The sequence below is a fragment of the Oncorhynchus clarkii genome, chromosome 11 (assembly GCF_045791955.1).
Source record: "Oncorhynchus clarkii lewisi isolate Uvic-CL-2024 chromosome 11, UVic_Ocla_1.0, whole genome shotgun sequence".
In the NCBI taxonomy this organism is placed as follows: Eukaryota; Metazoa; Chordata; class Actinopteri; order Salmoniformes; family Salmonidae; genus Oncorhynchus; species Oncorhynchus clarkii.
In genome coordinates, this window is record NC_092157.1 from 35,016,491 (window position 1) to 35,038,794 (window position 22,304).

At 42.2% G+C, this 22,304-nt stretch overlaps 3 protein-coding genes and 1 pseudogene across 4 annotated transcripts in view; 2 read left to right on the top strand and 2 right to left on the bottom strand.

Annotated features, from left to right (window-relative positions):
• Positions 1-555: 555 nt before the first annotated feature.
• Positions 556-6,253, top strand: LOC139420721 (zinc-binding protein A33-like). 2 transcript variants are annotated; one of them, XM_071170951.1, is made up of 8 exons: positions 556-720; positions 853-1,298; positions 1,426-1,730; positions 3,576-3,677; positions 3,752-3,976; positions 4,117-4,139; positions 4,221-4,339; positions 4,626-6,253. In XM_071170951.1, exons 3-8 carry the CDS (start codon positions 1,650-1,652, stop codon positions 5,168-5,170), a joined length of 1,095 nt encoding a protein of 364 aa, XP_071027052.1. In that variant the 5' UTR covers positions 556-720; positions 853-1,298; positions 1,426-1,649; the 3' UTR covers positions 5,171-6,253. The 2 variants fall into 2 exon arrangements, with proteins under 2 accessions (XP_071027052.1, XP_071027054.1); XM_071170953.1 differs by having other exon boundaries at positions 561-720; positions 3,758-3,976.
• A 3,407-nt stretch (positions 6,254-9,660) lies between these two features.
• LOC139420567 (thymidylate synthase-like) lies at positions 9,661-10,796 on the top strand (annotated as a pseudogene).
• A 1,607-nt stretch (positions 10,797-12,403) lies between these two features.
• On the bottom strand, positions 12,404-17,859 carry LOC139420722 (enolase superfamily member 1). The gene is made up of 15 exons (XM_071170954.1): positions 17,387-17,859; positions 17,136-17,238; positions 16,714-16,829; positions 16,514-16,600; positions 16,125-16,151; positions 15,581-15,653; positions 15,376-15,414; positions 15,098-15,180; positions 14,290-14,412; positions 14,067-14,201; positions 13,757-13,798; positions 13,506-13,635; positions 13,217-13,316; positions 12,974-13,055; positions 12,404-12,872 (listed from the first exon to the last, which is right to left on the bottom strand). Exons 1-15 carry the CDS (start codon positions 17,462-17,464, stop codon positions 12,786-12,788), a joined length of 1,305 nt encoding a protein of 434 aa, XP_071027055.1. The 5' UTR covers positions 17,465-17,859; the 3' UTR covers positions 12,404-12,785.
• Positions 17,860-18,064: 205 nt separating this feature from the next.
• LOC139420463 (tyrosine-protein kinase Yes-like) overlaps positions 18,065-22,304 on the bottom strand; it is a 50,113-nt gene continuing 45,873 nt past the window's right edge. Inside the window, exon 12 of the mRNA XM_071170637.1 lies at positions 18,065-20,326. Within this exon, the coding sequence (XP_071026738.1) occupies positions 20,118-20,326 (209 nt within the window). The 3' untranslated portion in view covers positions 18,065-20,117. The remainder of the gene's footprint in view (positions 20,327-22,304) is intronic.

Here is a 22,304-nt window from a genome sequence, read left to right on the forward strand (position 1 = left end):
AACGGTACTGGAACAACTTGTCTAGGACCAAAAGGCTCCTTAAGAGCTTCTACCCCCAAGCCATAAGACTGCTGAATAATTTATAAAATTGCCATCAGACTATTTACATTGACCCCCCCACTAGTCTTGTGCACGCACTGCTGCTTCTCACTTCTCCCCTACCTACATGTACAAATTACCTCAACTAAGCTGTACCCCCGCACACTGACTCGGTACCCCCTGTATATAGCTATTGTGTTACTTTATTATACTTTTTTACTTTAGTTATTTGGTAAATATTTTCTTAACTCTTCTTGAACTGCACTGTTGGTTAAGGGCTTGTAAGTAAGTGTTTCACGGTAAGGTCTACACTTGTTGTAATCTGATACAGTCACGGGGAGACGCCAGGCAGGTATGCATGAGAGCGTGTCTGTACAATACATGGCCTGTATAAGACATATTACAGTCAGTGACATGTCTTTCATTCTTATCTACAGTACACCATTACTGCGCATAACCAGACTCCTGATTTCCTGTAAACCCTACCCCGATTGTTGAAGAGAAGTACAGTTCAGCATTTGAACTCTTCAGCGCTCCAGGCTTCACACATGCCTTAACTCCAGGATTCTAATTTACATTGGGATTTAAACTGTTAGAGATACTGAACACTTACAAAGAGCGAATATGAAACAGACCTATTCTGACTCAAAACGGTGACTTTCCAGAAGCTGAAACAGTAATGTAGGTAAACGTCTGACTTGATATCTTTACGGAGGACAGCGTGTACTATAACTGCACTGTTATCAGTCTGTCATTGGTAAAAGTACAGCCACATACATACAAGCTAACTAATGTTTTTTTTCTGTCTTACAGAAGTTCTGCTTTCCTGTAACTTCACCTTTCTGGAGGTGTTTCACCAAACTCAATTACCAAAGGGCTGTTTGTGACCTTCACTCTCCCGAACACAACACCGGGATTCTTATGTACAAAGTTAGAATTAAAGGCTAAAGTGTACTGCCAGTAGTGCTGTTGCTGTATCTGGTGTTCTAAGATGACAACATCTATTCCTGTCCCTAAGCTGCTGATGGACATTCTGGAAGAGCTGGGTGAAAATGACCTGAAAAGATTTCAGTGGTACATGATTCAGAACAAGTTTGAAAGCTGTCCCTCCATCCCATCAAGTCAACTGCAGAATGCAAAGAAGGAGGAAACAGTGGATATGCTGGTGCGGACCTATGGAGAGAATATGGCTGTGGATGTCACACTGGATATCCTACGTAGAATGAAAAACAATAATCTTGCTGAACAGTTAACTGAAGGTAGCTAGTGGTATATGAAATCAATCAATATTCATGACCACATTGTATTGATTATTTCCACATTTTGTAATTCTGGGTCCAATCTTAGTGCTCATTTCAAAGGTAAAACTAAAACATTTCATTTCAGCTTGGAAGGAGCGTATAAAGATCTCTCCGTCAGTGGCACCATCTGAGAAAATGGCTTCCAGATCGTCTCTCCCAGAGGAGGATTTCTCTTGTCCTGTGTGTGGTTAAATCTTCGAGCGTCCTCTCATCCTGTCCTGTAGCCACAGCTTCTGTAAAGAATGTCTGGAGAAGACCTGGAAAAAGACCACATCTCGGGACTGTCCACTTTGCAGGAGCACATCTTCGATGGAATTACCTAACCTGGCTTTGAAGAACTTGTGTGAGTCCTTCTTACAGAAGACTGAAAAGAGAGCTCATACGAGTTTGGTAAGTCCTTTATGTTGGCATCAGGATCTAAGGAGCTCTGCAGTGTTCATAGTTAAAGATTAAAGCTCTTCTGTGCAGCTGCAGGAACACACAATTTGATTAATGTGTTCATAGGACAGCTATAGTTCTGGAACTTGAACTATTTTCAAAATACCTCTACTGCAGCAAGGTATATTCTTAATGTAACAAACTCTGGCAGGGTGACACCAAGAGCCAAGTTAATTAGCCATCATCTAACAATAACCTATGTAATTAGATACATTCATGAAAAATATTAGTACATTTTACCTCAGTAAAGAAGTTAGTAAGGTTGTTCCAAAAATTCAGTGGATTTTGAAAAGTGTAACTTGGTCAAAAAGAAATATGTCATAAAGAACACATTTCAAGAGGTTAAATAAAAAAAGAATATAGTAAGTGCCTATTAAGTGCCAAATAAAGTATAGGGTGGACCGTAACAGGGTGTCATGTCCTGACCTTATTTTCTATGGTAGAGTAGCTCAGGGCGTGACTGGGGGTTAGTGTAGTTTATTATTTCTATGTGGGGGTTCTAGTTTTGTTTTTCTATGTTGGGGATTTTGTATGTTTCCCAATTAGAGGCAGCTGGTAATCGTTGTCTCTAATTGGAGATCATATTTAGGTAGCTTTTTTACACCTGTGATATGTGGGATATTGTGTATGTTAGCACGCCATTGTCGTCACATTTTGTTTATTGTGCGGTTCACTTACTTTAAATAAAAAAGACGTGGAACCCAGATCACGCTGCACGTTGGTCCGAGTGTGCTTCCAACGATGGTGACACAGGGTTGATGATTTCATCTTAAATCAGCCATAAATCCCGTTGTGAAATGGGGAATGGAAGCTTGTTGTGTGCAACAGGGAGTGGCAATTGAATGCAAGCTTTAAAAAATTATAGATATTGTTAAAATATTTCTAGCCTGTCTATGAGTAACAGGGTGTTATGCTCAACCCACTCAGTTTAACTCCAGAAAACACAAAAAAATGGCCAAAAAGCATAGAACCAGCTCACCAGGTTTTACACTATGATTTTAATATTAGAAGTCTGTTTCTTTTGAATAAAAAAAAAAAGGAATAGTTTCACCATATTAAAATGAGAGTTCAGTTCACATAACAGGGTTGACCTTAAAATTAGGGACATACACTATTCACATCAAATAAAAAAATTATCTTCAGAAATGACTTTGTCAAAGCAACAAAATAACTAGGGCTTTACAATGATGGTGCAAAGTGTGGGGTTAAGTGGGTAAAAATCTTCCTTGAAGTCAAGGGTGCACGGAGGGACAAGTCAAAATGCTGCATTTTGGCACTTCAGCAAGTCTTTATTCTTCTAAAAAAAAATCAGATTTATTGAATAATCCATGTGGTCTATATTAAAGAGCACTTCAATTCATATACAGATGTAGGAAATTCATTTGATCACTCTTTTGTTGCCGAGACTTTTCCTGCACTAAAGAAAATGCAAACTTGTAGTGTATTTGAGTTTTAAAAAGGCTTCTGAAGATTGTCATTTCAACTTTGAAATTTCAGACTTGATTTGCCCTAATGGAAAATGTATCAACCCCTACAAAAATGTCTATTTAATTATGATTGACATTTCCTATTTTCCTGCTAAAACAAAATGGCTCAAATGAAGATCCTACATCTGTAACAGGCTTATAAAATTCAATATTGGTCCACAATTTCTACTTAAATTATCAAAGGGATGCAACAGGCACTATTTTCATGGAATGACCCAGTAGAGTTTAAGGTTACAGCTGAGTAATACAGTTAGACTGCTCTCTCTCCAGTAAAATGAGTTTTTTTCACTGAGGTTAGGTCCTATTCCAGGATGAAGTCTCATTCCAGACTGGCCTAAAGCCCCTTGAGGAGAAGCTGAAGGACTTTAAGAAAATTCAACAAATCTGTGCTCAAACAACTAAACACATTAAGGTGAGTACAAGTCAAACAAGGTTGCAGCAATAATGGACTTCACTTGTGAGAGCTATTCCTCTCACTGTTTTCAGAGCCAGGCCCGGAACACAGAGAGGCAGATTGAGGAGGAGTTTGAGAAGCTTTACCAGTTTCTACGACAGGAAGAGAAGGCCAGGATAGCTGCAGTGGGGGAGGAAGAGCAGCAGAAGATTCAGATGATGAAGAAGATTGAAGAGATGACCAGGGGTACATTATCACTTTCAGACACAATCAGAGATATAGAGGAGCTGCGAACTGAAGACATCTCATTGGTGCAGGTAAGAAATTCTCTCTTTCAGACACATAATGTAATATGTTTTTTTTTAACATAGATTCTAAATACATTCCACACAGAAATATACATGAATAACATTGTTGATAACATTGATAAGTATGCTGTTCTTGTATTCATCTGCAGAACTACAAGGCCATGATAGAAAAGTAAGTGATATGCCTCCTCTCTCTTCTCTCTGGTTCTGAACCCAACCCCAAAGCATCACTGACTCCTGAATGTTTTCCCAGGACCCAGTGCACACTGCCCAATCCAAAGTTGCTCTCAGGAGCACTGATAAATGTAGCCAAACACCTGGGCAACCTGCAGTTCAGAATCTGGGAGAAGATGCAGGGGATCATCAAACACAGTGAGTACTGCACAATATAATAAATCAATTAATATGGTAAGTACTTTCATAATACATTATTGATCGTTTATTTTGAAGGAGTTGGGCAGTTCCACATCGTACATATTTATATTGGATAGGATAGAAAGGTTAAGATATAAGGGAGTGTTCTGAAATAGCCTAGGCCGAATTCGAACCCATGCTGCTGCTATATATGTATTCCTGAGGCTTAGACCACTAGAACAACCCAGGTCACAAATTATTGATCGTTTATATTATATTCTCTAACCTGTCTTTTGTCTTACAGCTCCCGTGATTCTGGACCCCAACACTGCCGCCCCTTGGCTTTCTCTGTCTGACGATCTGACCAGTGTGAGTCAAAAATGGCAGCAGCAACCTATGAACCTAGAAAGGTTTGAGAATTATCAAATTGTACTGGGCTCTGAAGGGTTTAGCTCGGGAAAGCACAGCTGGGAGGTGGAGGTGGGGGACCATCCTCTCTGGGATATGGGTGTGGCCGAAGAGTCCATCGAGAGGAAGAAAAATCTGACTGTGTCACCAGAATGTGGAATCTGGGCTATTTGGTTGAGGAACAGCAAGTACATAGCAGGAGTAGGTGGGATCCTCCCTCTGCAGAGGAGACCCCAGAGGATCAAAGTGCAGCTGGACTATGACAGTGGGGAGGTATCTTTCTACGACTCCAAATATATGACTCACATCTACACTTATAAAGACATTAAATTTAAAGAGAGGATGTACCCATACTGTATGGTTGGACCCAGTAGTAATGCCACCAACCCTGATATAAAGATCTGCCAATCAGAGGTGTCTCTGACAATATTATCTCAGTGAGGTGTGTGTTTCTGTGTGTCTTTGTGTGTGTGAATTATTAACTTTGATAATGATGGTGATTATGTCTTGAAAATGAAATCAGATGAGAGATTAATCTGTTCATCTCTGTTAGTGTGTCAAGTAAAATAATGTGTGTGTGATTCTAGTTTCTCACAATAATGGTCAACTGGTATAATTTCTACTCTTTTAAATTCTGTATAATAGTGTATTGTGTGTGTGGTGGTTGGGGGGTAGGGGGGGGGGCTATTTTATTTTATCCACCTGTTGACTTTGTTGAATTTTGTATTTGAATTATTCTACATCCATTTTTGGATTTATAAGTAAATTATATTTACCCATTGATTGTTAAAAGAATATACTGTATGTTATAAATGCCTCATGAGCTTAGTACAACTGTCAAACCCCATCAGAACCCTTATCAAACTGTATTTGTCACATGCTTCATAGACAAATTGTGTAGACTAACAGTGAAATGCTTACTGATGGGTCCTTTACCATCAATGCAGTTAGATAAGATAAGAAATAGTGAGAAAATCTAATAAAAATGTGAAATAGTGACATGAGGAATAAATACACAGTGAATAAAAAATAAAGAGTATAAATAACATGGCTATATACAGGGAGTAGAAAAGCACATAGAGTACAGGGAGTACCAGCACCAAGTTGTGCAAGGATACGAGGTAATTGAGGTAGCTGCTGTATGTACTGTACATTTAGGTAGAGGTAAAGTGACTAGGCAACAGGAAAGATAATAGACAGTAGAAGCAGCATAAGTGTCACGCCCTGGCCATAGAGGCTTTTTATTCTCTATTTTGGTTAGGCCATGGTGTGACTAGGGTGGGCATTCTATGTCCTTTTTTTCTATGTTTTGTATTTATATGTCTTGGCCTGGTATGGTTCTCAATCAGGGGCAGCTGTCTATCGTTGTCTCTGATTGAGAACCATACTTAAGTACCCTTTTCCCCCACCTGTTTTGTGGGAAGTTAAGTTTGTCTTTGTTCAGGGCACATAGCCCAAAGCTTCACGGTTTGGTTTATGTTCTTAATTTGTCAGCATCATTTTGAATAAAGAAAAAATGTACACTTACCATGCTGCACCTTGGTCCAGTCCTTCAGCCAGCCGTGACAATAAGTGGTGTGTGGCGTTAGTATGCATGTGTATGCATGTTATATGTGTGAGTGGGAGTATGTAATGTGTGTGTGTGTGGGTGGGTGGGGGGTAAGTGTAAGAATGTGTGAGTGTCTGGGTAAAGTCCAGTGTGTGTGCATAGAGTCAGTGCAAGAGAGTTAGTGCAATGTTTGTAAACAAACACTATACAGGCTATGATTGTGGGTCCTATTCATTCCGCATCGTGGAAGTTGAGCGTTACAACATGATTGAAATTTAAAGGCAATGTTCCTGCTTTAGCCGGAGACTGCATTCACGGTAAACGCTGCATATGTCGGGTAAAACGAAATTGACCTTTACATTTCTATCTCAGAATCTGTAACGCTTCTGTAACGCTTCAGCTGTACAGATTGAATAGAGCCCTTTGATATAATGGATGGTGTGTCCTTGCATCCATAGCATCCAGTTTGAAACGCACGACTGAAGCCAATGTCATATTTTGACATGGCGGGAATTGCATGCAACAACAAAGCACTACCTCCTTCCTGGACCTTGGCATGACTGTTCAAATGACCAGCTAACTATTTCAAATCAAATTGCATTGGTTACATACGTGGTTAGCAGATGTTAATGCAAATGTAGCAAAGTGCTTGTGCTTCTAGTTCCGACCGTGCAGCAATATCTAACACGTAATCTAAGAATTCCACAACAACTACCTACACATCTAAAGGGACGGAATAAGAATATGTACATATAAATATATGGCTGAGTGATGACAGAGCGGCATAGGCAAGATGCAATAGATATAAAATACAGTATATACATATGAGATGAGTAATGTAAGATGTGTAAACATTATTAAAGTGGCCTTGTTTAAAGTGACTACTGATCCATTTCTTAAAGTGGCTAATGATTCAAGTCTGTATGTAGGCAGCAGCCGCTCTGTGTTTGTGATGGCTATTTAACAGTCTGATGGCCTTGAAATAGTAGCTGTCTCTCTGTCCCAGCTTTGATACACCTGTACTGACCTCGCCTTCTGGATGGTAGTAGGGTGAACAGGCAGTGGCTCGGGTGGTTGTTGTCCTTGATCTGTTTGGCCTTCCTGTGACATCGGGTGCTGTAGGTGTCCTGGAGGGCAGGTAGTTTGCCCCCGGTGATGCGTTGTAAGTGTGAGAGTTTTAGTTGACAAGCCAAATTTCTTCAGCCTCCTGAGGTTGAAGAGATGCTGCCTTCTTCACCACACTGTCTGTGTGGGTGGACAATTTCAGTTTGTCTGTGATGTGTACCCCGAGGAACTTAAAACTTTATTCTTTCTCTACTGCTGTCCTGTCGATGTGGATAGGGTGGTGCTCCCTCTGCTGTTTCCTGAGGTCCACGATCAACTCCTTTGTTTTTTTGACGTTGAGTGAGAGGTTATTTTCCTGACACTACACCTCGAGTGCCCTCACCTCCTCTCTGCAGGCTGTCTCGTCGTTGTTGGTAATCAAGCCCGCTACTGTTGTGTTGTCTGCAAACTTGATGATTGAGTTGGAGGCGTGCCTGGCCACGCAGTCATAAGTGAACAGGGAGTACAGGAGGGGGCTGAGCACACTCCTTTGTGGGGCCCCAGTGTTGAGAATCAGCGAATTGGAGATGTTGTTTCCTACCTCCACTGCCTGGGGGCGGCTCGTCAGAAAGCCCAGGACCCAATTGCACAGGGTGGGGTTGAGACTCAGGGCCTCAAGCTTAATGACGAGCTTGGAGGGTACTATGATGTTGAAGGCTGAGCTGTAGGCATCGTCTGTAGGCCTGTTGGGGCGGTATGCAAATTGAAATAGGTCTAGGGTGGAAGGTAAGGTGGAGGTGATATGATCATTGACTAGTCTCTCAAAGCACTTCATGATGACGTAAGTGAGTGCTATGGGGCGGTAGTCAGCCATTTAGTTCAGTTATCTTTGCCTTCTTGGGTACAGGAACAATGGTGGCCATCTTGAAGCATGTGGGGACAGCAGGCTGGGATAGGGAGCGATTGAATATGTCCGTAAACACACGAGCCAGCTGGTCTATGCATGCTCTGAGGACGCGGCTAAGGATGGTGTCTGGGTCAGTAGCCTTGCGAGGGTTAACATGTTTAAATGTCTTACATCGGTCACGAAGAAGGAGGCCCACAGTATTGTATTATCCTCAAAGCGGGCAAAGGTGTTTAGTTTGTCTGGAAGCAAGACGTTGGTGTCCATGACTTGGCTGGATTTCTTTCTGTAGTCTAATTGCCTGTAGACCCTGCAACATAGGTCTTGTGTCTGAGCCGTTGAATTGCAACTCCACTTTGTCCCTATATCAACATTTTGCTTGTTTGATTGCCTTGCGGAGGGAATAACTACACTGTTTATTTTCAGCCATATTCCCAGTCACCTTTCCATGGTTAAATGCGGTGGTTCGCGCTTTCAGTTTTGCACAAATGCCACCATCTATCCACGGTTTCTGGTTAGGGTAGGTTTTATTAGTCACAGTGGGTACAACATCTCCAATGCACTTCTTTATAAACTCACTCATCGAGTCAGCGTATAGATCAATGTCATTCTGAGGCTGCGCGGAACATTTCCCAGTCCGCGTGATCAAAACAATCTTTAAGCGTACATCCTGTTTGAGTTTCTGCCTATAGGACAGTAGGAGCAAAATGGAGTCGTGGTTGGATTTGCCGAAGGGAGGGCGGGGGAGGGCCTTGTATGCATCGCAGAAGGTAGAGTAGCAAATGTTAGTGTATTGCCCGCGCAACAATCAATGTGTTGGTAGAATATAAGAAGCCTTGTTCTCAAATTTGCTTTGTTAAAATCCCCAGCTATAATAAATGCAGCCTCAGGATATATGGTTTCCAGTTTACATAGAGTCCAGAGAAGCTCCTTGAGGGCCGTCGTGGTGTCTGCTTGAGGGGGTATATGCACGGCTGTGACAATAACCGACGAGAATTCTCTTAATATGGTCGGCATTTGATTGTAAGGAATTCTAGGTCAGGTGAACAAAAGGACTTGAGTTCCTGTATTATGTTTTTACACCATGAGTCATGAGTCATTAAATCATGAAACATACACCCCTGCTCTTCTTCTTCCGAGAGAGATGTTTATTTCTGTCTGCACGACGCATGAAGAAACCCGGTGGCTGTACCGACTCCGACAACATATCCCGATAGTCATGTTTCCGTGGAACAGAGAATGTTACAATCTCTGATGTCTTTCTGGAAGGCAACCCTTGCCCTAATTTCATATACCTTGTTATCTAGAGACTGGATATTGGCGAGCAATATACTCGGAAGCAGTGTACACGCTTTCGAAGTCTGACCAGGAGGCCGCTCCGTCTACCTCTTCTCCAGCGACGTTGTTTTGGGTCGGCCTCTGGGATTAGATCCAATGTCCTGGCTGGTGGTCCAAACAAAGGATCTGCTTCGGGAAAGTCGTATTCCTGGTCGTAATGTTGGTGAGTTGACGATGCTCTTATAGCTAATAGTTCTTCCCGGCTGTATGTAATAACACTTAAGATTTTCTGGCCTAACAATCAAAGAAATGATACATAACAAAACAAAATACTGCATAGTTTCCTAAGGACTCGAAGCGAGGCGACCATCTGTCGGCGCCATCTTGCAAATTAGTTTATCATTCCAGATCAGTTTCCTTTGTTGACGCCAAAAAGTTTTTCTGGAAAGGAATTCTTGAAAAACTACTTTGGTTTATCAAAGTAAGAATGAAACCATATCCTCTGAAATAATCCACACATGCATTGAATTGTAGGTCTGCCTACGCACTTGCATACTACATCCAGTAGGTGGTGCTCCATACCATACAGGGGACAGAGAAGTTGACAGGTCTTGGTTCTCTGTGTGTGTATGCTGCAGGACTCAACAAATGCCAAGGAGCTCAGAGAAAGGGGTGAAGATTTGAGATGCAAACGGGTCCTGACACTTCTTGGACAAGATGGGGTTCAGAGACCGGGATGAGGGAGACCTGGGACCTGTGTAGAGTTTCTAGTGGAGGCACTATGGTGCGGAATACAGAAATATGCACGCAGGTACAGCACACTCTAACATGGTATTGTAGGATTATGATATGAGTGTTTCGATTAAAAAAAATGTAACTAGTGCTTAATTTTCATGGATAATACTTCCCTTATAGATTACACAGGACAAAGTGTGGACTAAATACAGAAAGTTGACACAATCAAGATCAATCCAGAAGAATCATCATGTGTGCGTGGAACCTCAAAGGCATCTGACAGTCTTCACTGACTTCACGGTGTATACACTTAACAGTCAATGTTGGTTTGTATTGCTCACACACCTGTGCCTGTGTTGTTCCCAGACCATATGGCGCTGCCCCCCTGCCCTGCCCTGTGTCAGTTGTATTCAATTGACGGGAAGCTGCCGTGCCAGCTGTACCAGTGCTCGGGGGACATGGGCCTGGGAGTGCCCTTCAACATCGCCAGCTACGCCATCCTCACCTACATGATCGCCCACATCACAGGACTTGAGGTGGGGCAGACACCAGCTTAAATCCCCTATTCACTAACACCCTCCCTTCGACACAAAGGATGATATTTTAAGTGTAATAACCGGTCTATAATAAAAGCAGGGTAGTAAAATAAGGTATTTCATTCCTGCCTCTCTCCCTCCAGCCTGGTGAAAGTAGGTTCATGACAGATACAACAACTGAGATATACACACTGCAGTGACAGGTGTGTAAAGCTATGGCCACACAGACGCATGAAAACAAATACACATTCATCCTTCTGTATTTGTCCATCAAAAGTTCAACTATCTTTGGACTGGTTGCAAAACGTACAAATGCCTATATGTTGTGCATTTGACGGACGGTCGTCCATTATCCGTCAACGGATGACTCCCATTGCAAAACCATTGGCTCAATCCATCATTTTCTGACACAAAATGTCTGGCCGCGGCCCAAACGTGATGACTCTTCCCTTACAGCTCCAGAGAGATTCGGCCTTTCCCCAAGCTGAAGCTCATTCGGACAGTGGAGAAAAAAAAGAGATGACTTCCGTGCAGAAGACTAAGATCATTGACTACAATCTCCAACGCATCATCAAAATGTAGATGGCAGTTTAAATGGCCTTCAATTAACTACAATGAACAAAACTAAAACACTGTGCAACAATTTCAAAGATTTCACTGAAGTATAGCTCATGTAAGGAAATGTGAATTGAAATAAATTCATTAGGCCCTAATCTATGGATTTCACATGATTCTGAATACAGATATGCATCGGTTGGTCAGAGATACCTTAAAAAAAAATAGGGGCATGGGTCAGAAAACCAGTCAGTATCTGGTGTGACCACCATTCATTTGCCTCGTGTAGCGCGACACCCTCGCATCGAGTTGGTCAGGCTGTTAATTGTGGCCTGTGGAATGTGGTCCCACACTTCAATGGCTGTGCGAAGTTGCTGGATATTGGCGGGAACTGGAACACTGTTGTACATGTCGATCTAGACCATCCCAAACATGCTCAATGGGAGACATGTACGAGTATGCAGGCCATGGAAGAACTGGGACATTTCAGCTTCCAGGAATTGTGTACAGATACTTGCTACATGTGGCCATGCATTATGCGGAAACATGAGGTAATTGCGGCGGATTAATGGACCGACAATGAGCCTCGGGATCTCGTCATTGAATTTCTGTGCATTAAAATTTCCATCGATTAAAATGCAATTATTCATTTATTGTAGCTTACACCTGCCCATACCCTCACCACCACGGGTCACTGTTCACAACGTTGACGTCAGCAAACTGCTTACCCACGCAACACCATACAAGCCATCCGCCTGGTACAGTTGAAACTGCTGCGACTTCTGTCGCAGTCATTCTCTAAAATGACAGAATTAGCTTATGGTAGAGAAATGTACATTCAATTCTCTGGCAACAGCTCTGGTGGACATTCCTGCAGTCAGCATGCCAATTGCACACTCCCTCAACTTGACATCTGTGGCATTGTTGTGACAACTGCACATTTTAGTGGCCATTTGTCCACAGCACAAGCTGCAGCTATGTAATGATCATGCTGTTTAATCAGCTTCTTGATATGCCACACCTGTCAGGTGGATAGATTATCCTGGCAATGGAGAAATGCGCCGTAAAAGGGATGTAAACAAATTGGGATCTTTTATTTCAGCTCATGAAACATGGGACCAACACTTTAAATGTTGTGTTTATATTTTTGTTCAGTGTAATATCTGGGTGGAGGATTTCCTTTTGATTGAAATATTCTGGTACAGTACAGTACCTGTTGCCTTTTTAGATTCAAGTGTGTATTTTATATTGTTTGTATCACAGGAATTTGGTAAATAAAGAATATATACATTTAGTTATTGGCACAAACATCCCTTTTAGAAACATACAAAAGTGAAATCATTTCATCTTGTGCATTGATAACCAAATACAGGAATTTTTCAATGGTTACTTAAGAAAATCATTGGTTGAAAAATCTACTTTAACTGCCCGGCTTCCTCCACGACACCGTACTCGTCACTGGAGCTTCTTCCACACTTGCCCCTGAGGGTACTGGTGTGTCTGCACTGACGACTCCAACATCTCACAGGAGTAGCCTGGATCCTGATGGAACAATGACCAACAGAAACCATGGGCAAGACTTAAAGAGCCACAGCATTTCAATGACCGATCACAACACCAGATCATTTTGATAAAAACCATACCTTGGGAGGCATGTAGTGGGCATTCTGAATCACAACTGGACTTCTGAAGTGCTGATGGAGGTGGTCCACAAATTCACACATCCTGAGAAAGAGAACAGATTTTATTACAGCACCTGACCACAGCTCAAATAATTACAGTTATAACCAAATGAAATAATTATGGGGTCATTGTTATATTCTATATTATGTCATTGTAGCTTGAATGGTTTAGAATGATGGGCTGGGATGTCCATGTTCACGCACCGGTTGTCAAGACTGGCAGACACAGAGATGTAGTCAAAGAGAATCAGGTGCTGAACCAGCTCACACAGTCCAACACCTCCAGCATGAGGACACACAGGCACTGGGGAAATAGATTAAAAGATAAACAGAGACACACAGCTGGACTCCTACTCATCAAGCATCTGCTGATTTTGGATCAAGCCCCCCCCCCCCCCCCCCGTCCATACAATCTTCCCTACAAGGCAAAACTGATCCTAGATTAGCACTCCTATTCCGAGATGCTTTATGAATTTGACCGCTGATGTCTTACCCTTGAACTTGTGGGCCATGAGCAGCACGGCTAGGTTCTCATTGACACTGCCCAGTCTACAGCTGTCAATCTGGACAAACTGCAACGCCGACGCCTGGAGGAACTGCTTGAACATCACTCTATTATGGCACTGGAGGGGCCACAAGAACAACATTCATTACATATCAGTTAAACTGACTACATACTGACAGCGCTAGTGTAAAACACTGAACACAATGAGTCAGTAACATTGACACACAGGGAGTCCTAACCTGTTCTCCTGTGGCCACTCCAATGCCAAGCGGCGCCAAGGCCTGCAATGGCAGAACAGAGACGTTAAACTTAAGCAGAAACAAGCGTCGAGGCTTGGAGAATAACCTTTCATTCTGAATGCATGACTGTTTCTCAATTTATGCTTCCGCAATTTCTCACATTCCATCTCCTTGACTCCTCAAAACACATTGGAGAAAAGGTCCAAGGGGAGGGACCTTCTCTAATACAGTTGAAAAGGAGGCGGGGAAATAGGATGTGAGGAATCACAAAGCAATTAAGAACCCAGGCCTCAGATCCTTCCCTCATCACCTTGGAGATGGCAGCATGTCCCAGGATATCGTCAGGGGAGGTGGGCTCTTCGATCCACAGGGGTTTGTACTCAGCCAGCCTGGTCACCCAGGTTATGGCCTCGCCTACATCCCACCTTTGGTTGGCATCAATCATCTGATACAGAGAAGACAATTGGCTGCAGAATGAATTGAGCCAATCCTGTGCATGAGGTTTACTGAATCCAACGGCATTACAGATTTACCAGTGTGTTGTGGGGTCCAATCATCTGCCGTATGAGACTGCACCGGCGAATGTCATCCTTTAGGTCAGCCCCCACCTTCACTTTGAACTTGGTCCATCCATCATTTAGTGCATCGGTGCACAGCTATAGGAAGATAGAAAGACACAGAAAGACACAGACTGACATACAGTGGGGTCCGAAGTGATTGACACCCATACCCCCAAGACATGCTAACCTCTCACAATTACTACTAACAAGGGAGGTCAGCATGTCTTGGGGGTATGATCTTTGACCCTCTAACCTTTTCACTCATCATTACATGTAATCATAGTAGCATCCACATTAATGTAGAAGTGTTTATAAACATTCTATTCTTATTTAAAATAAGTGACAACACATTCACCAATCATTTCTATTGGGCACAAAATAATTTGAAAAAAAAAACAAAACGAACTGCATATGCTTCATGTAGTCATTGCATGCTGGGACTATGGGACCAAATATTACACTTTTGACTCCTTTATTCATAAGAGTCTTCAGGGGTGTCAATTCTGACACCTATCTTTTTGAGAACAAAAAAGTATCACTTGTTAAACTTAGAAATTGTATTAGTATAGAAAACAATCCACTTTTTGCATTAATTATAGCCCAGTATTTTAATAATTTAATACAGTAATTATTGCTCATTTTTATTAAGGGTGTCAATAATTTAGAACCACACTGTATATACGGTTTCCCTATGGGGCCTGGTAAAACGTAGTGCCCTACATAGGGAATAAGGTGCCATTTGGTACTCAGACCAATGCACAGCATGTGTATGAGAGGAGACCTGTTTCAGCAGCTGGTCGGAGTATCCTAGCCAGGCACAGGAGGTGGTATAGGCAGGATAACCCTCCTTCAGCATCTGGTCCACTGAGAGGTCATACATTCATTCACATCAATACACTTCATTAATAAAATTCATTTTCCAATAGAGGAAGGTACATTTTTATAATTGCAGTACTGAGTATATTATGGGATTGTAAGCACTTCATGGAGGAGCAATTACAGCCACTAAACTCCACTTATCAAAGCCGTTAACATCGCTCAGGCCCTTTGTGTGCTTACCTCTCTGCTGCTTCCCCGTCTGAGCTTTCACAAGTATATCTGAGAGAGCGAACGAGAGAGAGAACGAGAGAGAGAACGAGAGAGAGAACACGCAGATTAAAGATAATAGGTAATGGTGTTTGTAGACTACCTTGTGAACCTGTTAAACCAGAGTGCAGATGGCCAATAGAGGAACATATTATGGACAGTGTTCAGCAAGACGTACCAAGAGCCTCCTCTTCAGTAAGGGCATCAGTGATATATCTGAAGTCAATGCATGAGATGAGCTTTCTGGGGTCCTGAGGCAAGAACACAAGCGTGTACAGGCACACGTACATACACTGCTTCATCCTAAAAACGTGTCTGATTACAGCACATTCCAAGGTGTACACATTACATTGTGTCACTCCAAACTTTATCCGCAAGGTCATATTTCAATGTCGCACAAAATTGAATATGACGTGGCGGATAAAAGTTTGGCACGACAATTTCATTTGTACACATCTAAAGACCTGCTGCATCACTAAACTGACAGCTTTTCCGTTTCTATAAAGACACATTTGGAGCTTTTGTTCGAGCCCACATACTACAGAACGAGGATGTCAATCGCTGGTTTGGGTAAGTTTCTGTCTTGACATTTCTAGAACATGCCATTTACATCCAAAATACAGATATGATTCTCAAAAAAAAAAAAAAAAAAAAAACACTTCTTTAAGTTTGATGCTTTACTCTAGAGTAAAGCTAAAAAGCTCTCCATATCAGCAACTTACCATTTCAACAAGCAGCTTCCACAGTGGCTGTTGACAAAAGGACAACAGTCATTTTAGCAGTATCTCGACATATGAAGTGTCTTGCTATATTGCTTGGCATGCCTGGTCCACTAACATCCATAGCGTCGCTGTCTGATGAAAACCCTCATCGACACACACACACACACACACACACACACACACACACACACACACACACACACACACACACACACACACTTTCTTGGTCCTATGACATGTTCAGAGTACATTGAGGGGTTACTGCTTTCAATTCATTTGAAAAATAAATAAAATCAGTTACAAGGTTCAGACAGCAACGACTGCTGAGGCAATGTGGGCCATGGTCAAAACTAGCACACTATATAGGGGACAGGACTCCAATGTCTCACCTTGCCCTCGGACCGTGCCCAGAGGTCCCATACTGCATTCAGGACCGCCGCAGTGGCCAACTGAATGACTCCTTTCTCTGGTCCAATCTGGCACAAGACCGGGGTAAAAGATCTGCTTACACACGTCTTTCAGTGAAGTGTTAGTTACTCAGTGTGGCTTGATTAGGGTAGTTTGTGTTGGAGTGGCTGTGTACACTCACCCATCGCATCTGTCCATCGCTGGTGAGGAGACGGTAAAATCCACGGAAGTCACTCACAATCTCCTCTAGAGATTTCCCCACAACGAGGGCTGACAGGGCTTCCACAGCGCACACAACTGCACAGTTTAAAAAAGGGACAAATGTTAAGTCATTTGAAAAAAAGTACACAGTATTATCCTCAGACTGGCAGTTAGGTTCACATGGGGACAACTAGCATGTAATGCGTAATCATTTAGAGATCTGGGAGTACCTATGTTCTGGTTGCACCTATGCATACAAAGCCAGACTGTGTTGGGTTTACACATACTACCTACCACAAGAGGTAGCTGTGGATAACATGTATTTAGACTACTAAACAAAGCCCACCAACTAGAACACTCAATAATACATTGAAATGGTGAACGTTGGATCAAGAATCTTACCAATTTCTGTGCCTCTCCCCACAGTAAAAGTCAAGCCATATCCTTGCATTCCTTGATCAGTTTCGATGACAACATAGGCGACAGAGTAGTCCGGGTCGGTGTGCTGAAAGAAGTAAAATGTATATTTTCCTATATGATCCTTAGGCCTACCATAGGTAGGGGAAAATGTGACATGATTAAAGAAAGTGCTGCAGATATCAATTTTGTCTGCAACTTCTGCAAGAACGCATTCATTGCATTGATGCACCTACCATTGCGTCTGAACCATGTTGCTCCAAAGATGTTGGAAATCTGACATCGCGGACAGTCAACTTTATAATTTTTTTCATTTTGCTCAATTTTTTTTAGACAGGGAAGTAGCCCGCTAGTGTACTATCGCTTGCTCAACATGGAGTCCCGCCCACTGCGATTTGTTGAAATGCCTTTCCGCGTAGGAAAAGTGTGATTCTCACATGACTTTATGCAATCATAGTGGCTACAACCGGGTGAACCAGGTTGGCGTTGATTACAATCTTCCTGGGTACCGGCTGCCTCTTGGGCTTGAGCCGGGTGCTCCGTTCTGTCCGACGGCAAAAGTGACGCGCGTGGAGTAATGAGTAGGATTCAGTGTTTTCACATGCAGCAGTTATTGGTTTTGATAAAAACGCAGCATTGTTGACAATATGAGTGCAGAGCAGATTACCGTTCACGTTTGAGCAGGGCTGGCCTCCCTTAACCGACACGTCTGGTCACGTGACGGGACATAGCCTCGGTAAATCCGGGGCAGTTTCATAGATCTCCGTCAATGCAACTGGCAAAAATGAATTTATGCCAATAATATTAACAATAATATTAACATTGTGACAGCTCGTGCCTCGACAAGTGTCATCAACTCCCTGTGTCTGTATAAAACTATTGCATCTAACGAATTCAACAAAGAATAGCACACATTCAAATCCGACATGTTTAATTTTCCAACTGTACAAATTCCACAGATAAGCATCCATAATTATTTCTCCACCAACTTCATAACTTGCATTCTAGTCTTAAAAAAACGTGATATCAACTGTCTGTATGAAACTGATGAATCTAACGAGTTCAACAAATAGCACACATTAAAATCTGAAATGTTAAATTTTTGTAATGTTTAATTACAAATTCCACAGATTAGTATCTAAATCATATTTATTTATCTTTCCACCAACTTTATGACTTGCATTCTAGTCTTTGCTGTCCTTTTTTAAATGTATTTATAAAATTAGGATTTCACAACTTTGTACAAAGCCCTTCTTTAAAAACTCAGCTGACCATGTGTGTTCTGCCCATCTATGCAAGTATGCATAATCAAATGACCGAATTGATGAGTTTAAAGAAAAACAAAGGAGTAAAATGACAACTGTTGATGTGACATGACACATTAAAAAGACCTTTGAGCTTCCTCCTGTTGCAGTCTTAAAATAACTGACTGCTCACTGGTTTATAGCTACTTTATAAAAACGAAAATGTAAATAAAAACTAATTCTCTTTGTATCTAGGCTGAAACTGTAGACTGAATTAAATCCATTCACAAAATAAAATCACATGTAGACAACATAAAACAGTTCAGGTGCTTTGGCAATATATTCCCATAAAGGCAAAATTGTAACTTTTTTAAAAAACAATTTTTAGATCTGAAAATGAAACACGTGAGGATGAGTCAAGTATACAATCGAAAAGATAACGTTTGTTGAAGGACTTCTCCATGTATGTGAAAGAGAAGGCCAAGTCCTCTTTAACATAGGTGTGTAGAACCAATTTCTGGCATGTAATGGCCAAATCAGGTGGTTGTATCAACAAATTCAAATCTGGAACTAAGAGGGTGAATATTTAGTTTGTTTTTGTGTAGTGCTATGATATGTGCAGAGACGAGACACATTGGCATGTAGCTTAGTGAGCTACAGGGCTGTGGGCTTTGCAAGGAGAGCTGAATATTCTCCCATCTCACAGTGATATATTGCTCTGGGGTGAAGTTTACCCTAGGTACAGATCTAAGATCAGCTTCCCTTTCCATAACAATTAGTAGGGGAAATGCTAAATTGAACCAAGATCAGTGTTTAGGGGCAACTTCATCTTACTTCAACTACATACGCAGAAAATACTCTGTAGTGATCTTTAAAGAGGCGATTTAACTTGGCATAGCAATGGTCGGTCAGGGACACATAACATGATGGCCTTAGTGTTGTAAAAATGTCCAACTGAAGGACTCGAAGGGAAGGCTTCACATGACCCTAGAACCATGTCCATGATAGATATGAATTATTCTCACAGTTACATAGAATAAAAACAAATAAAATAGAAAATGAGCAGACTAGACGGACCCACGCAACTGTCCCTGATCCGCGTCACTCAAGTCAATCGTTCAGAAAAACACAGGAGGAGAAAAAAGCATATTCCAGTTGAACTGATGAAATGTACTGAACACAGAACTGAATTATCCTAACTGAAATATTCCCACAGTACTCGACAATATTTTCATCGCTTACAGTACATCCTTCTCTCTCATCCACCATTTTGAAGAGCTCTTATTCCAAGGGCACCTACCCATCTCTCTCATGTGGCATTTTCACAGTTCAACAAAGATTTTAGAAACAACACAACAGAATGATTGGTCACTTCGAAAAATAACATGATCATTATAACCATGTGGGAAATTGAGGAATTAAAAAAACAAAGGAACAAAAGGAGTAAAGTCATACAAACTAAGACCTGTAGTACCTGAAATAAAAAAGACAAAATGATCAGTAAAAATTAGTGTAAAAAAAAAAAAAAATAGCATATTTATTTTTATCATCAAGGATAGCAGTGGTTTGTGCAACTCGATAACCAAGCTTCCAGTTGCCTTTTCTGAAGCACATTATTCATAGCATTTGATCTCCATGCGTCAGTATCAAAGTCTGTTCCTCCTGGGTGGAGGGATACTTTGCACGGTGGAGGGGTCCAGGGCTGCGCTGCGGCCAGGCCTGACTATAGGTTATCCCCGGGCTGGTACTGTGGCTCCGTGGCTGTGAAGTAGTCCTCCAGGAAGGACTGGATGTACTCGAAGGTAGGCCTCTCGTCGGGGTCCTTCTTCCAGCACAGCTTCATCATCTCGTGGAGGGAGTCGGGACAACCCTGGGGGCAGGGCATACGGTACCCCCGCTCCACCTGCTCCAGGACCTCCCTGTTCACCATGCCTGGGTGGAGAGAGAAATGGAAAGAAAGAGATAAATAACAGAGAGGGGGGGGGGAGTCAGTTTGTTTAGTGCCCATTACATTAACTGTACAGTCAACCGTATCAGTTAGGCCACGCAATAAAATCAAGATTATCCACAACAAAACTAGGTCTGTGATCTAATTCCATTGAGACATCGCTCCAAACGCTTTACTAGACTATATTACACGCCCCTCCTCCCTCCCCCTCAAAAAGCATAAATAAAAAGGAGGCCTGAATCAGGGGTTGGAATCGGTTCAGGGAACAGATCCTAAAACAATGAAATTTTTCAAGGAACAGAATCTGTAATGAAAGTGATCTATACTTTTCCGGAACAGAAGCATTATTTTAAAAGCATGGTAACCGGTTAATAACGTTATATTATTTTACGGGCATTTCTTTCCAGTCCCACAAAAAAACACAACAAAGCACCTATGAAAAGCCCTCTGTCACTTAGAAACTCATTCCGCTGTCTGCATGCCAGCTGGAAAACCTTTGCCAGTGCGTGTAGGCTGCCTGCCCCTCCCCTTCCGAGGCATAGTCTACTGTAGCCTGCTGATGTTACAAGCGTGTTTCAGAAATTAGGAAATTAGGGAGAGAGATAGTTAATTAGAAAATAATGGATAAACTTTTTTAATGCTAGTTAAGGATGCAGCACCTTCGGAAGGTTTTTCAGACCCTTGACTTTTTCCACATTTTGTAACAAGCTATTCTAAATTAGATTAAAATGTGTGTCCCCCCCCCCCGATCAATCTACAGACAACACCCCATAATGACAAAGCAACAAAAACAGGTTGAGACACTTTTGCTAATACATTTTTGGAATAAAATGGAAATATGACATTTACATAAGTATTCAGACCCTTTACTCCGCACTTTGTTGATGAACCTTTGCGGGGATTACAGCCTTGAGTCTTCTTGTGTATGGCGCTACAAGCTTGGCACAGCTGTATTTGGAGAGTTTCTCCCATTCTTCTCTGCAGATCCTCTCAAGCTCTGTCAGGTTGGATGGGGAGCTTTGCTACACAGCTATTTTCAGGTCTATCCAGAGATGTTTGTTCGGGTTCAAGTCCGGGCTCTGGCTGGGTCACTCATGGACATAGAGACTTGTCAACACTTCTGCGTTGTCTTGGCTGTGTGCTTAGGGTCGTTGTCCTGTTGGAAGGTGAACCGTCACCCCATTCTGAGGTCCTGGAGCAGGTTTTCACCAAGGATCTCTCTATACCTTGCTTCGTTCATCTATGCCTCGATCCTGACTAGTCTCCCAATCCCTCCCTCTGAAAAACATCCCCACTGCATGATGCTGCCACCATCATGCTTCACCATAGGGATGGTGCCAGGTGTCCTCCAGACGTAACGCTTGGCATTCAGGCCAAAGTGTGTCATCTTGGTTTCATCACACCAGAGAATCTTGTTTCTTATGGTCTTAAAGTCTTTTGGTGACTTTTGGCAAATTCCAAGCGGGCTTTCATGTGCGTTTTACTGAGGAGTGGCTTCCCTTCTGGCCACTCTACCATAAAGGCCTGTTTGGTGGAGTGCTGCAGAGATGGTTGTCCTTCTGGAAAGTTCTCCCATCTCCACAGAGCAACTCTAGAGCTCTGTCAGAGGGACCATTGGGTATTTGGTTATTTCCCTTACCAAGGCCCTTCTCCCCCGATTGCTCAATTTGACCAGGTGGCCAGCTCTAAGAAGAGTCTTGGTGGTTCCAATCTTCTTCCATTTAAGAATGATGGAGGCCACAGTGCTCTTGGGGAACTTCAATGCTGCAGAGGTTTTTTGGTACCCTTCCCCTGATCTGCGCCTCAACACACCCGTCTCTGACTTTTACCGACAATTCCTTCGGCTTGGTATTTGCTCTGACATGCACTGTCAACTGTGGGACCTTATATAGACAGGTGTGTGCCTTTCCAAATCATGTCCAATCAATTGAATTTACCACAGGTGGACTCTAAATCAAGTTG